The 15,118-nt window shown below is 40.1% G+C and overlaps 1 protein-coding gene across 1 annotated transcript in view; it reads left to right on the forward strand.

The window, feature by feature from the left end:
* The window catches only part of LOC101388204 (plasminogen), a 47,190-nt gene that overhangs the window by 21,395 nt on the left and 10,677 nt on the right, over window positions 1–15,118 (forward strand). The window contains exons 10-14 of the mRNA XM_087425064.1: window positions 216–375; window positions 7,542–7,723; window positions 9,356–9,504; window positions 10,460–10,553; window positions 14,948–15,068. Coding sequence (XP_087281190.1) covers window positions 216–375; window positions 7,542–7,723; window positions 9,356–9,504; window positions 10,460–10,553; window positions 14,948–15,068 — 706 coding nt within the window. The remainder of the gene's footprint in view (window positions 1–215; window positions 376–7,541; window positions 7,724–9,355; window positions 9,505–10,459; window positions 10,554–14,947; window positions 15,069–15,118) is intronic.

Below are 15,118 nucleotides of genomic sequence, written 5' to 3' on the forward strand. Positions count from 1 at the left end.
TTTAATTAGCATGCATCTTCCCTAGCCCAATACTGTAAGATTCAGTCTTGTTTGTTATGGACCTATTGTTCTCTTTGCATGTCCATCTACTTGCCAATATGAAAAAGGGAACAGGGTTAATTCCTAGAAACTACTGTTCTGTTTGTGTCATAAATTGCTTCACATATCTCTCTGTTCTAGTCATTATTCACTGATTTCTTCTATTTTAATTTCAGTACTACCAGAACAAACTCCTGTGATCCAAGATTGCTACCAGGGCAATGGACAGAATTATCGAGGCACATCATCCACCACTATCACAGGAAAGAAATGTCAATCTTGGTCATCAATGACACCACACCGGCATCAGAAGACCCCAGAAAAATACCCAAATGCGTATGTCTTTGATTTTTAACTTTAAAAGGAGCAATTGCCAACTTAAATTTCTGTTAGAAGGGCCATGTTTTAAGTTAACTTCTTAGGACCAACCTTCTCTTGGCTCTAGAATGTGAGGCCAAATGTCTCAGGCACCATGCTTTTTAGCAAAAGCTGTGAAAGAAGAGAAGTTAGAGGCTGGCTCTCTTGCCTGAGCAGTTTTGTGGAAGCAGGGGGTATATACGGAGGTGTCAAGGTCATCCTCATGGAAAGCTCAGGAAAACAAATGACCAAAAGCTTAGAAAGAGTACCATTCCATAACACCTGTGGAAGATCAATGCAGTCTTTCAACTGTGGAATTTTATCATTCTAACCTCCAGTCCCTGAAGTCCAGTTGTGTTTGTCATTGGGTCACAGTATATATCACCTGACCTGTACACATTGGGTCCGGAGCACTAGTAGTCTGAAGGGATATGAGTTGCCAGGACATGAAGAGTAAAAGCAGGAAGGCAGATGAGAGTCAGGAAGTATACAGGTGCTGATAGGCAAAATGGGCAGGTAGATGGACAAAAGATCAGGTCTGACCAGACCAGCCTTTCTCCCATAAATGGCTGTAAAATATATGGAAAAACTTTCCACACAATAGACAACAGGCAGCACAAGACTGAGACTTTTAGAAAGGGAAATAAATTAGATCAACCCCAGAGGTACACTAGCTTTCTTCCTGGAGACACTTCCTGGACTGCAGTGCAAGGAGACGGAGGCAGAGAAGACCACAGCTGTGTTGTTGAGCTGAGGAGACAGAGACTGGGGTCGGGATTACTGAGGCAGCTGGATTTTGTAGGCTGGGTAATAATGAGAAAGATATGGGCAGCGAAGGAGCTCCAGAAATACACAGAGGGTTCCCCTTAAGTCTTGGCTGAATATAACGCTGCATATGGACAGGGAGAGATTCCACAAAGTACAACTCCTGGGGAAAGAATAACTGCCAGGGAGTGGTGAGACAACTGGAGATTACAGAACTCACCTAGCACTGGGAGATTATGTGTTTGGGGATTTGAGATTCTGACTAGCCAGAGAGGAGAGACCTCGTGGAACACCTTGGGCACTCAGTAGAGACTGCAGAAAAGTCACACTTTATGAGTAGGATTAATGTATTCCTAGAATAAAGGCTACTCTAGAAACACCCTAGCAATGCTTAAAGGCAAGCCTAAAAGGATCAAAATGATCTCCAAGTAAATTGACTGCCTGCCAGAAGAAAACTCTACACTCTTGAGAGGAAAACAACAAAATCAAGTCACTCAGTAATGTGACATCTACAATGTCTGGCATAAATTTGAAAATTACTAGACATACACAGATCATTTAATGTGATCCATAACCAGGAAAGAAATCAGTCAATACAAACTGACCCAGAAATGATAGAAATGATGGAATTAGCACATAAAACTTTTAAAAGATATTATAATTGTGTTCAAGGATTTAAAGGAAAATTTGAAAATAAAAGAAACAAATGGGTAATCTAAAGAGAAAGTAAAACTACAAAAGAGGCCAATGGAAAAGACAAAACTGAAAAACTATATATTTTAAATGAAAAATTCACTGGATGGCCTTACCATTGGGTTAGACATTACAGAAGAAAAGGATAACTTGGAAATAATGCAATAGAAGCTATACGAACTGCAGCACAAAGGAAAAGCAAAATGCTGAAAAAAAAATCAATAGAACTTTAAGGACCACTAGAAAAATATCAGAGGATCTAACATATGTGTAAATCAAGTCCAAGAAGAAGAGGAGAGAGATATTGGGACAGAAAAAATGCTTAAAGCAATGATGGCTGAAAATTTTCCAGATATGAAGAAAATGATAAACTCATAGATTCAAGAATCTCCATGAACCATATGAGGAATTAAAAAAAAAATGAAGCAGCATGATTTACTTAGGTACATCCTAGTTAAATCATTAAAACCAAAGACAAAAAGAAAACTCTTATAAGAAGCCACAGAAAAAAGATGCATTTACACAGGAGAACAGTGATAAGAATGACTGATGCCTTCTCATCAGAAACTATGCAAACCAGAAAACAATGGACTGACATTTTTATTCTTTTTTTTTTTTTTTGTGAAGAAGATTAGCCCTGAGCTAACATCTGTTGCCAATCCTCCTGTTTTTGCTGAGGAAGACTGGCCCTGGGCTAGCATCCGTGCCCATCTTCCTCTACTTTATATGAGATGCTGCCACAGCATGGCTTGACAAGCTGCGCATCTGTCCATGCCTGGGATCCAAACCTGCAAACGCCAGGCTGCCACGGTGGAGTGCGTGAACTTAACCACTACACCACCAGGCTGGCCCCTGGAATGACATTTTTAAATGGAAAGAAAAAGTCCTATCAACCTAGAACTCTACATCCAGCAAAAATATCCTTTGAAAATGAATGTTAAGTAGAAGCATAGTCTTTTATCCTCCCCCCCTACCCCAAAACCTGAATATTTCACCAACAGGCTTATACTTTAAAAAATGTTGAAGAAAGTTATTTACACAGAAGAAAAATAATATCAGATGGAAACTTGAATCTATACTAAGTAACGAAGAACTCTGGAAATGGTAAATATGAATGTAAATGTAAAAGACATATTTATCAATTCTTAATTTCTTAAAAAGATAATTTTGCTTGAAGCAAAATGATAATGATGTATTGTTATTTTAAAATATGTAAAGTAAAACAGTAGCATAAATAATGTAGGGGATCAATGTAAGTATACTGTTGTAATTTTCTTACATTATCATGATGCTATATGATACTAACACATAGTTGAATGTGATAGATTAAAGAGGGATATTGTAAATCCTAGAATAACCACTGAAAATTAAAACTCAGAGGAATAGATAATAATAAAAATATTCACTTAATCCAAAAGAAAGAAGGAAAGGAGGAAAAAAAAAGTGAAGAAAATATGGTACAAACAGAAAGTAAATAGCATAATAGTAGACTTAAATCCAACTGTACTAATAAGTATATTAAATATAAAAGATTGTATATTTCAATTAAAAGGCAGAGATTGTCAAGCTGAATAAAACCCAAAGCCCAATTATGGTCTCTTTACAATAGATACTCTTTAAATGTGAAGACATAGATAGGTGAAAAATCAAAAGATGGAAAATGACATACCATGAAAACACTAATCAGAAGAAAGCTAGAGTGGTCATTAATAGTAGCCAAAGTAGATTTCAGGACAAGAAATAATACCAGAGATAAAAAGGACATTTTAGAAGTAAAAAGGGTTAACAGTGCTAAATGTTTTGCACCCCAATAACAGAGCATCAGATATATGAAACAAAACCTGACAGAACTAAAGAAGGAAATAGATAAGTCCACAATTATAGTTGGAGATTCTCTCAGTATAGTTATAAATCCTCCCACAGAATTTTTAAATGGTCTGATAGATATTAAAGAGAAAATATATTTCTTAAATAAAAAAATTTCCCACAGAGAAAACTCCAGGCTCAGCCTGGTAAATTTTATCAAATATTTAAGGAGGAAATAATACCAATCTTTCACAATCTCTTACAGAAAATAAAAGAGGAAAACTTAACTCAATTTGTGAGGCCTAAAAAATGAGATACAAAAAGTAGACAAGGATATTGCAAGAAACTACAGACATTATCTGTTGTGAATACAGACAAAAAGAAAACAAAAAATTAGTAAATTGAATCCAGCAATATATAAAAAGTATGTAACATCATGAACAAATGGGGCTTCTCTCCAAGAATGCAAGGTTGGTTTAATATTTGCAAAACAATCAATATAATTCAACATGTCAATAGAATAAAAGTGATAAATCATATGATTATATCAAAAGTTATGGAAAAAAATTAGACAAAATTCAACACTCATCCATGATAAAGAGTTTCAGCAAACTAGGAATAGATGAGAACTACCTCAACCTGATCAAGGCCATCTACAAAAATCCTCCAGCTAACATCACATTAATGGTGAAAGATTAATGCTTTCTCTATAAGATTAGGAACAAGGAAAAGAAATAAAGGGCCTAAAGTTTGAAAAGGAATAAGTAAATCTTACTTTATTCACAGAAAACTAGATTAATGAATGTAGAGAATCCTAAGTACCAATAAGTGAATTTTGCAAGGTCAAAAGATACGAAAGTATATACAAAGTCAATACCCCAAAATCAATTGTATTTCTATACACCAGCAATGACCAATTGGAAAATAAAAGTTTAAAGATGATAGTATCAAAACCAAAATATTTAGTGGTAAATTTAACAAAGTATTTATAAGAACTGTGTGCTGCAAACTACAAAATATTGCTGAGAAAAATTAACAAGATCTAAAGAAAGATATACTATGTTTATGGATTAAAAGACTCAATAACATTTCTCACCAAATTGATCTTTGGATTCAACCTACATCCAAGTAAAATTCCTGAAGCCATTTGTTTTTGGAAAAAGACACACTATGTATATGGGAAGGACCTAGAATCACCAAAACAATCTATAAAAGAAGAACAAAGTTGGAGGACTTACACATTCTGATTTAAAGACTTATTCTAAAAGTGTAGTAATCAAGACAGTGGTACTGGTGAGAGATATACAAATTGAAAAAAAGTCCAGAAACAGACTCCAATATATATGTCAATTGATTTTCAATTTAGGTGGAAAAACAATTCAATAGGGAAAGGAAATCTTTTCCAGAATGGTTCTGGAAGAACTGGAGTTCCATATAGGAAAAATCTCCCAAAAACCAAAATACCAAAATCCTGACTCTTACCACCTATCTCGAACTAATTTGAGAAAACTCTTAGACCTAAATGTAAAAGCTAAAACTAAAGCTGAAATATAAAGCTTCTAGAAAAAAACATAAAAGATTTTCACAACCTTGGGGAAGGCAAAAATTTTTTAGAAAGGGCCTAAAAAGAAGTATAAAAGAAAAAAAGGTATAATTTAGACTTTAACAAAATGAAAACTTCTAATCACCAAAAGTCATTGTTAAGAAAATAGATAAGTCACAGATTGGGAGAAAAATACTCTCAATCCAAATATCTGACAAATGGCTTATATCCAGAATATACAAATATTTCTCGTACTCACTAGTAAGAAGACAAACGACCTAATAAAAATGGGTAAAAGACTTCAATATACATTCCACAGGGGAAGATATACAAATGGCCATTAAGTGCCTAAAAAAAATGCTCAATATCTTAGCCATCAAGGAAATAAGACTTATAAACACAGCTAGATACCCCCATTACCACCAATGGCAATGGCTGTTATTAAAAAGACAGACAGTAAGTAGTGCAAAGAATGTGGAACAATTACAGTTCTCATGCATGGTGGGAGGAGTGCAAAATGGTGCAACCCCTTTGGAAATCGGTCTGATGGTTTCTTAAAAAGTTAAATGTGCACCTACCCTACAGACTGCAATTCTATTCCTGAATATTTACCCAAAAGAAATGAAAACATAAGTCCACAAAAAGATCTACCAGAATATTCATAGCAACTTTATTCATAAGATCCCCAAACTGGAAACCCCTTCAATGCCCATCGATAAGAAAATGAATCAATAATTGGTAGTATATTCATACAATGGGATAGGTACTATTTAGCATTAAAAAGGACCAAGCTACCAATACTCTCAAAAGGAATCGATGAAGCCCAAAAACATCATAGGAAAGAAGCCAGACACAGAAAGAATATACACTGGATGAGTCCATTCATATGAGGTTCTAGAAGAGACAAAACTAGTTTATGATGAAAGAAATCCATAATGTCTGCCTCTGCGGGCGGCAGAGATTGGTTGAGCAGGGACCCACGGGAGCTCCCTGGGAGTAGTGGGAATGTATTAAATCATGGCAAGAGAGTGGGTTATACAGGGATGTGTGTTAATGAAAATTCACCAAATCACCTTTAAGGTCTGTGCATTTCGCTCTGTCAAGTATACCTCAATTTAAAAAAAAGAGCAGGAGCCTGTTTCAAATGATAAGCCTTTTAGCACATCCAGTTGCTCAGAGACCTGCCTCTCGCTTCCTCAAATTGAGGGCCCGGGCCTGAGACTGTGTCACTTGTCTATAGTATCTACAGATATCGTGTTGGATTCCCATGATACAGAATACATTTCAAATTTTCTCAGATAGCCACAGTTTCTTGAGTCTACATTGTGAAAGGGATTCCAAGGCTAAGAATTATGAGAGCCTGGGGCAGGGCTCTAGGGAGGCCCCTGGGGACCGATGGCCCAGTGTTCCCAGGCTCCTCAACGGCCATGTCTCTTCCTCAGTTGTTTCTGACTCCTGCATAAGCCCTCAGCTCCCTCAGGTCCCCTTGTCTGCCCAGACGTCCCTTCATCTCTTCCGCCTCACTGTTCTTTAGTCTCATCTCCTTTCCCTCAATCCCTGAGTGACTGGCCGCAGTGAGTGGGGGTGCGGGGATGAGAGGGTGGGGGGTGTAATGGTGTGTGTGAGAGCAGTGCAGAATTCCTCCCCATTTTCCCCAGAATGCATCCTTTAGAAACAACATCCTGCCTGGAAGCTAGTTTTCCAGGCCAGCTTCCATAAGTCTTGCAAACGCTGAACCCACTTGACCTACCTAATAGGATATTTAGAGTACTATTATTTTCATTGCAAATGTGCAGCATTTTAGCTACGTTATCAATAAATACACTAAGAGCACTGGCCTGAAAGTGTCATCATCTTGTATGTGATTTCTTCCTTGGGGAAATACGTTTTGGTTCCAACTTACATATGTATTCCCATGTAGAGAGATAGACAGACATGTAGATATATTTGTACGTGCCTAGAAAAAAATCCAAAATATACACTTCAAAATCCATATTGGTTATCCCTGGGGAATATATTTAACATTCCCAGGGAAAGGAGGACATTCCGATACTTTCACACATTTATATATTATCTCAGTTTTTATATGAAGCATTTATTACTTTTGACTTTTTCAATAAAAATTATAATCTATTTTTTAAATTTACCCAGTTGTTTAGAAGCTAAGGGACATCTGTGCTTGTGGCATTCTAACAATAATGGGTACCTTTGGTATCTTTAATGGAAATACTTCCAAGTCCCTTGTTAACACTTGGTTATAACCATTCAGAGGGTGCTGGGGTGCCCCTGAAGATTCTTCCGAAGCTTCTCATGACCTGTATTGTGATGGCATTTGCAGTGGCTTGACAATGAACTACTGCAGGAATCCAGACGCTGATAAAAGCCCTTGGTGCTACACCACTGATCCGAGTGTCAGATGGGAATACTGTAACCTGAGAAGATGCTCAGAAACAGAACAGACTGCTCTCAGACCTCCAACTGATACCCAAGTTCCAAGAGTCCAGGGGCCTTCTGAATCAGGTAAGAAGTCTGTTGCCAGACATCTACACACTTGGGCATCAGGACGAAATGAAATAGAAAATCTTATGGATGCAGAAAGCTTCATTGCTACACGGAACTTGAGGTCTGCCGTCTGGAAAGAAACCTCAGCTTATCATCTGGGGGAGCCAGAGCTGCGACGACTGGCAGAATGTGGGTGGGCAGTCTCTTTAGGACTTGAAAACTAATTGGTTGAAGAGGGATGGACAAAATTTTGAGCCTGGGTGGATTGAGAGGTTGATAATGGTGGCATTGGCTGAAAAGGGACATTCTGGAAAAGCAAGTTCTGCCTCCTCTGTGGAGGAGTAGAAATGATTAGTTTGGTCTGGAATATACAGAATCAGGGGCGCTAGTAGGACAGTCAAGTGATGCTCTTCAACAAACACCTGGAAAAGTGGATATGTAGCTCGAAGTGTTATAGGGCCTGTACATAAGAATGTGGTTGTCCCCTGAGCGGGGAGGCAAAAATAATCACACTCCTCTCTGCTTCCCTGGCCCTTGGAGGGTAGCTCTAAGTACTTAGCACCTGGTCCTGTGGTTGTCAGGCAACAAGAAAGTCCTCTGTCCCATGGCAAAGTGAGAAAACAAGGAGGGGGCTAATTCTCCCCCCGTCCCAGCATGAAAACGCAGGGTTCCCATGACTCGTCTGACAACTTTCTGATAAGTCAGAATCCTCCAGACTGTCGTGATTAAAAGGACAACTTTGTTTGAAGTTGAGACCCCTCTCCCTCTCTGAGAAGAGAACGTGGATAACATCACCCACTGTTCCCTCAAACAGGGTGACCTCATCTCTCCTTCCTCTTTCTTGGTGAGACTTTGGACTCTGCGCCCCTTCTGGTATCCCGCCTGGATAAGACTTGAGATGACCTCACATGGTTCTCCCATGTGCCTGCCCCACATTTGGTGCATGGGTAACTCACACCTCCTGGGCCTGGCAAAGATCGGGGGTGCAGGCTGCTCAGCACAGCCACTCTTCTTGGCAGAGAAGCTAGCTGGCCCAGCTTTTGCTTTTTGAATTTTCCAAGCGGCCATCAGAGTCCTGGTGCACTGGGTTCTCATGTATGACACACATCAAGTTCTCTGAGGGGTCCTGGGAACGCCCCCATTCCCTAGGCTTGAGATGAGGGGCAAGCTTGGGGAAGGGGCCCCTAGTCATCTCTTTATTACCCCTCTCCTCCCCAGAGGATGGGAACTCAGCACAGCTCTAGCCAAAATAATATTTATTATAAAATCTTTTTCAATCTGTACTCTTTTGATCCCCTCTTGATGAGAGAGAGGTGTTCAAGGATCATCTAACAGTGCTTAGCAGCATCTGCTTCATGTGACTCCTCCCGGGAGCTCTGTCTTACCCCTCGGCTTGTTATAAAATTGCTTATCTTAGTGTCCTGCCCAAATTTTCCATTCTCTCATCTTGGTTTATGGTTATTTCCAAGCCAATCACGTTTCCAGTAACTTGATAAAATAAGCTGTGTTCAGTGAACTCTTCAGCATCCCAGTGCTCTGGAGGATGTGACCACAGAGTGTCACTAGAGAAACCTAACACTGCTGTGCTTGCTCCTTATCGTCCTGGGTCTGTGCAGTAATACATAACCACTCGTTTTCTTTTCCCTACAGACTGCATGTTTGGGAATGGTAAAGGATACCGGGGCAAGAAGGCAACCACTGTCGCTGGCATCCCGTGCCAGGCATGGGCTGCCCAGGAGCCCCATAAACACAACATTTTCACTCCACAGACAAATCCACAGGCAGGTCTGGAGAAAAACGTAAGCCACTTTGATTTGGACTCTATTTTGCCTTTTGTTGGCCAGTCTTTGCACACAGAATTGGTCCTGTTACAGAAAGTCAGTCTAGACTGATGTTTGGTGTGTGGGTTGGGGAGGGGAAAATACGAGAGATTTCAGGGGACTAAGCCTATGCTATAATTGACGTCAGCATGTAAAGGACAGTTAGCACATTGTCCTCCTATGTGTTATCACTGTCCTCAGGCCTCATATTTCCTGTTGGTGACATTTCCTGTCCACTTATATTATTTCATGCTGTTTCTAGTTTCTAGTGTTTGTCCTCTAGGTTCTGGTGATCAGAGTTGACCTTCATGACATTTTAGTCAGATTTTTCTAGAAAAAAATTTCGATGGGCCATTAGAATTCCATGCAGTAGGATTTTGCCCAGTCTCACACACTCGCTGGGATGGTATACTTTGTGGGGTATGGATAGGGAAGGAAAAGGAAGACATGGCCTTTCTACGGCTTGACCCAGGGAGGCTGCACAGCTCATGGGAATAAGCATTTCTGAACCAACAGCAAACAGGCATCACTGGGTAGAAGATTGCTGAAGTGAACCAGGGACAAGACAGGTCAATCATGTCCCACAGTCCTCTACCGCTGGGTCTCTAAGGTCTCCACTGACACAGGCTCCTGGTGGGGAGGCCCCTTTATTTAATCTCTACCTCAAGACCCCTCAGGGTCTTCACCCTCCCTCTAGGGGAGTGGCCTCATGGTTGGAGCTCCTTTTGAATGAGGAGACATGGCCAATGGCAACCTACGAGACAGAGGCTTCATAAGCATCCTAAAAAATAACTTTGTCGCCCAACTCTCCCCAAAAAGGAACACTACCTTTCATCTTCTAAGGACAGCAGTGAAATGTCTGTGCCTCAGGATACTTTCTCCACCCTCTTCTGCCCCAGTGTGCACCATCCCTATACGCCTGCCTTTTTTTCAGTACTGCCGTAATCCTGATGGTGATGACAATGGTCCCTGGTGCTACACGACGAATCCAAGGAAACTTTTTGACTACTGTGATATCCCTCAGTGTGGTAAGTTTTCTTTTGTGGTAAGTGCTTTCTTTTGTGGAAGGAAATGACTTCTCAAATAAATGCAGCATCACCTCCTTAATATGGATCTGCAAGAGAAGAGTTTGAGCTGAGCACTCCTGGGGAGGCAAGGGCTGCCCTCTCCCCCTGAGCCCTCTCTTCCTCATGAGCCTCTTGAATCTGGCCTACTGGTGGCCGCATTTGTTAGGGAACCACCTCCCCCAACACCTTGAATAAAGTAAATGCAAAATCCTCCAAAAGAGCAACTTAACGGAGATCTAATCAGCCTCAGGATGGCTTGGGAGGCAAGGAAAACAAATTTAATGTCACCCAGACAGGAAATTTTCCTTTTCAGCAGCTGAGAAGTAAGAAAGAAAATACAAACAGCAGGAAACAGCTAAGCATGTAATGGTCATTGTAAACCTATAAACTGTCATCCTAAGAATCAAATGAAAAGTAATGCAGATCTTTACTAAGCCCTAACTTTCCTTTATCCTAAGATGACTTTTAATTAGCCATGTGTTAGCCATGTAATTTAGAGAATGCTTATCTGGGTTCTTTCCTAATTTCTCTGAGACGTTTCTAGGGAGCAAGAAGCTCGGATCTGGGAAAGAGGAGTTGATATTAGTTCTAAAAAGTTGGGGATAACAAATCCAGGGCTAGATCAGGAGAATGACGTAAACCACTTTGATTTGGACCCTATTTTACTCTCGGCTGACCCGTCTTTGCAAACAGAATCTGTCCAGGTTACAGAAAATCAGCCTGGACTTCTCCTTTGTGCAGTTTGATTGCATGTGCTTGTGTCTGCCATGTGCAGGGACTAGAGCTGGAGGGGAGAAGCTTCGTCTGCAAAGCCACTGAAGTCCAGCATCAAGATATGGTTTGGAGAGGCAGTTTGGACTAGTGGTTAAGAGCATGGGAACTATGCTGGGGTTTGCTTTTGGGCCTCCCTTGGGAAGAGCAGGGGGGCGGAAGGAAAGGGTAGAGTGATAGGAAAGATTCTATTTGGCTGCTTTATTGTCCTCTGGATTTAGAGTGAGTTTACAGCTGACTCTTTCTCAAGTGGGTGTTTCCTCTGTTCTACAGAAGCTCTCTTGGTGGCCCTCCACCTGAAAGTCCCTGGATGTGGTTAGTGCTTCCCCTCCAGCTGGGCACTCTCTGTCCTCAGCTCCACCCCTTCTGGCACACCCCACTGCCTCTTACTGCCTGGATTCTCCACCCTGGACAGGCTGCCTACTTGGGAAAATTGCCTTTAAGTTGTCATATCAGCCCAACATTCCTGCCACAGGCTCCGCAGCTGTGCCTGGGATTCATGCACCTCCGATGTCCACAGAAGGGGAAGTACAGTAATTTCCCAGGTGCAGCCCTTGGCCACCACCAGATGCTCTAGCCTCCTCAAGTGTGAGTTAGGCCTGGATATCCCCCTTCCACAGGAAGCAGGAAAGAGGTCTTGAGATCAGACTTAGTGGTCAGATGGGAGCTCCTTACCAGTTTGGGGTTAACCTCACATGCCTACATCATGGTGAGGTGGGGTGACCTCACAATCTAGGAAAAATCCTCTTCCTAGTCTTTCTTCTTTCTCCAATCTCTGAGAACCTCATTCTTTTACATCCTCAATTTGGGTGAGGATACCAGAATTGTAGAAGAGACTATTTCCTCTGAAATCTGCATATGGAGATTTATTTTACACCTCCCCCAGGCATCTTCCGGGCTTCAATTGAAACTTCCAATTTAACATCTTCTTAGGTACCCACCCATTAGAATGTAAAGATTAAAAGCAGAGACCTTCGCTATTTCCTCCTTTTAGTGCTTAGAGCAATGCATGGCATGTACTAGGCACTATATGTATTTGAATACATATTTGCTGAATGAATAAATAAATGAATTAAATCTCAAATCATAGTTCCTCCAGTATGTCAGGTCAATGCTTAAAAGGTGGCTATCCTATGTAATGGGGATTTTTTTTTGTGCTTGTGTGATTTTTGCTAATTTTATTTGGATTTTTTCAGACTGAGAAATCTCTTTGAGGTATGATTTTGTCTATTTAGGTTATTTGCATTTTTTTCTCTTTTTCTTTAAAGATTTTATTGCTCATTCCCTGAGAGATTTTGGATTTTCTTTATTTCAGTGGGAAATTTCCTAACAATCATTTTCCTTAAAATTTCCAAACTTTACATTATTTCTAATTTCAAGGAAAACTCATCTTTAAAATGAAAAAGTATGATTGATTAACTTTTTAGGCTACATGTAAACTTCTTTAAGCAACTCACGTGAAAAATGTGTGTAAATATACAGTGTTATTAAAACAAACAGCACCATGCAAATGGCACATAAGTAATAGCATAAATAAAACAATCTGAAATCAGAATAATATTCTATTCAGCCCAATATTCTGTCTCTCAATTTCACCAAAGGATTGTACGATTTTTCTCTTTAATATTAACTTCAAATATTGAAGAATGCCCACCTTAAACATAATTTTTTATTTACTTATATTCATTTATTTTAGATTATATATGTTTGTTGATTGATTTTAATAACTCATTTCAATTCCACCAACACTTTCAGTACAAATAATAAAGAAGTAAAAATAAATAGAAACTTTTAATTTTGTTCTAAATGGTAAAACTAGGGTACCATCATCTCTGTAGTTATTCTTTTCTTAGTATATTTATGCAAATCTACGTAAGGCACAGAAGCAGAAGTTAAGCGCCGTATTAGAGAGTGGGATTTCATTATATTGCATGCTTCCTTTTTTAAAAAAGACTTCTATCTATGGATTCTCAGAACAAGCCATGACAAATGGAAAGTTCTTTGGAAAATTCGGGTTCCAGATTCCCTAGAGGGTAGAATCTCTGGCTGATTAGCACTGAAAGAATTTTCCCTTGCAATATTGTTATAAGAATGACATACTTATATTTCTGACGATCTTAACGGACTCCAGATAATGGAGAAGCATTTTATGAACACCCTTTGTAGCCCCTGAACTGTTCTAGGAATTAGTCGGTGGTACCAAGGATGGAGCACTAACCTTAATCTCCATGAACCCTGCAGGCTGGGTGGGGAGGGAAAGCAGCCCTGAGGTAAATAGAGAGTGAAGGCAAGTGAATGTAAATTATCCCCAGGGCATTGGGTTGGTCTCCAGAGGCTCCAAGGAAGAGCTGTCCTGAAGCTGGCTGAGAGAAGGCACTATTTCAGTTTAGGATAGTTATCCTTGCTGCATAAAACTGTAGGGGGAAGAGAGTGAATCTCCCTCTGCCCTTTCCCTTAAGGTTCTTCTGGCTGGCCAAATAATCAACAAGACAGGTTAGCAGGAGAAAATAATACCAAGTTTAACAACATGTATACATGGGAGAAAGCAGGGACACTGCGTTTCTCAACACAACAGCAGAAATTCTCGTCTTAAATATCATTTTCAGCCAATGACAAAGGAGGATTTTGGGGGTGGGGGGAGTCAGTTACAGGAGATTACCACTAAAGCACAGTAAACAAGAGTAAGGTTTATTATGTAGCTCAGGCCTCACCTTCCACATTGATAAGTCACTAGAAATGAGCTCATCCCCCTCTCTTCTCCAAACAGAGAGGGAGATACCTTTACAAATGGAGATTCCCCTTATAAATGTAAATGATTGTCTGGCAACTCTTCAAAGGGTCATCCAGAGAATGTGGCCAGAGAGACAGAACTTCTGATAAGAGGGGCTTGTTGGTGCCTTTCCTATTGTAACATTTACCCTACGTTATCTTTACAGCCATCATGATAGATCTGTTCCAGGAAGGAGCCACCATGTCAAATTCTTTAGGCAGTTAGTGGGGGAGGTCAAATGTCCCTAGAGAAAACAACCAAGGTAAAGAGATAGATTTCAGGGTGGCCAAATCTTGATCTCCCACACAATCATATACTCACATGTGTGTACATACATGCACACACAGAGCTTCACATTAAAAAGTACCATTAGTGCCTTTCAACGGGGATGGCAACGATGGTTTTCAGCAAACTTTATGTGGTTCAGATGGCGATGATGACGATGACGATGATGATGGTGGGAATGATGACACAGGGCTCAAGTCAGAACAACAATTTGTCTCAGTCAAGGTCCTCTCAGGAAAGCTCTCATTCTAATGCCTAACTCTCTCAATTTACTTAATCACTTCCCCCACGTAACAATAAAAAGCATTCATATTTTCTTGAAAGGAGAGGGTTCTTTGTTGTCTACTACCACTCTTGAAACTTAGAAAAAAATATTCCAAAAGAGCTTATGATCTTACTATCGAGTTTGGGCTTCGCGATGTCAAAAATTCAGGGCTTTGGCCGTGAGCATTAATGTGTCTTGAGTTGTATGACAGAGTTGCTATCTTTTACTTCTTCAAATGCAACTTTTTTCCACTTTGTGCCACAGTGTCCTCTTCATTTGATTGTGGAAAGCCCAAGGTGGAGCCAAAGAAATGTTCTGGAAGGATTGTAGCTGGGTGTGTGTCCATTCCACATTCCTGGCCCTGGCAAATCAGTCTCAGAACAAGGTAATATAACATTTCCAGAAACAATTTATTCCATTCTTCTATGTAAGCCC

This window comes from Ceratotherium simum, chromosome 38 (assembly GCF_057802395.1).
Source record: "Ceratotherium simum simum isolate JZ-2026a chromosome 38, ASM5780239v1, whole genome shotgun sequence".
Lineage (NCBI taxonomy): Eukaryota > Metazoa > Chordata > Mammalia > Perissodactyla > Rhinocerotidae > Ceratotherium > Ceratotherium simum.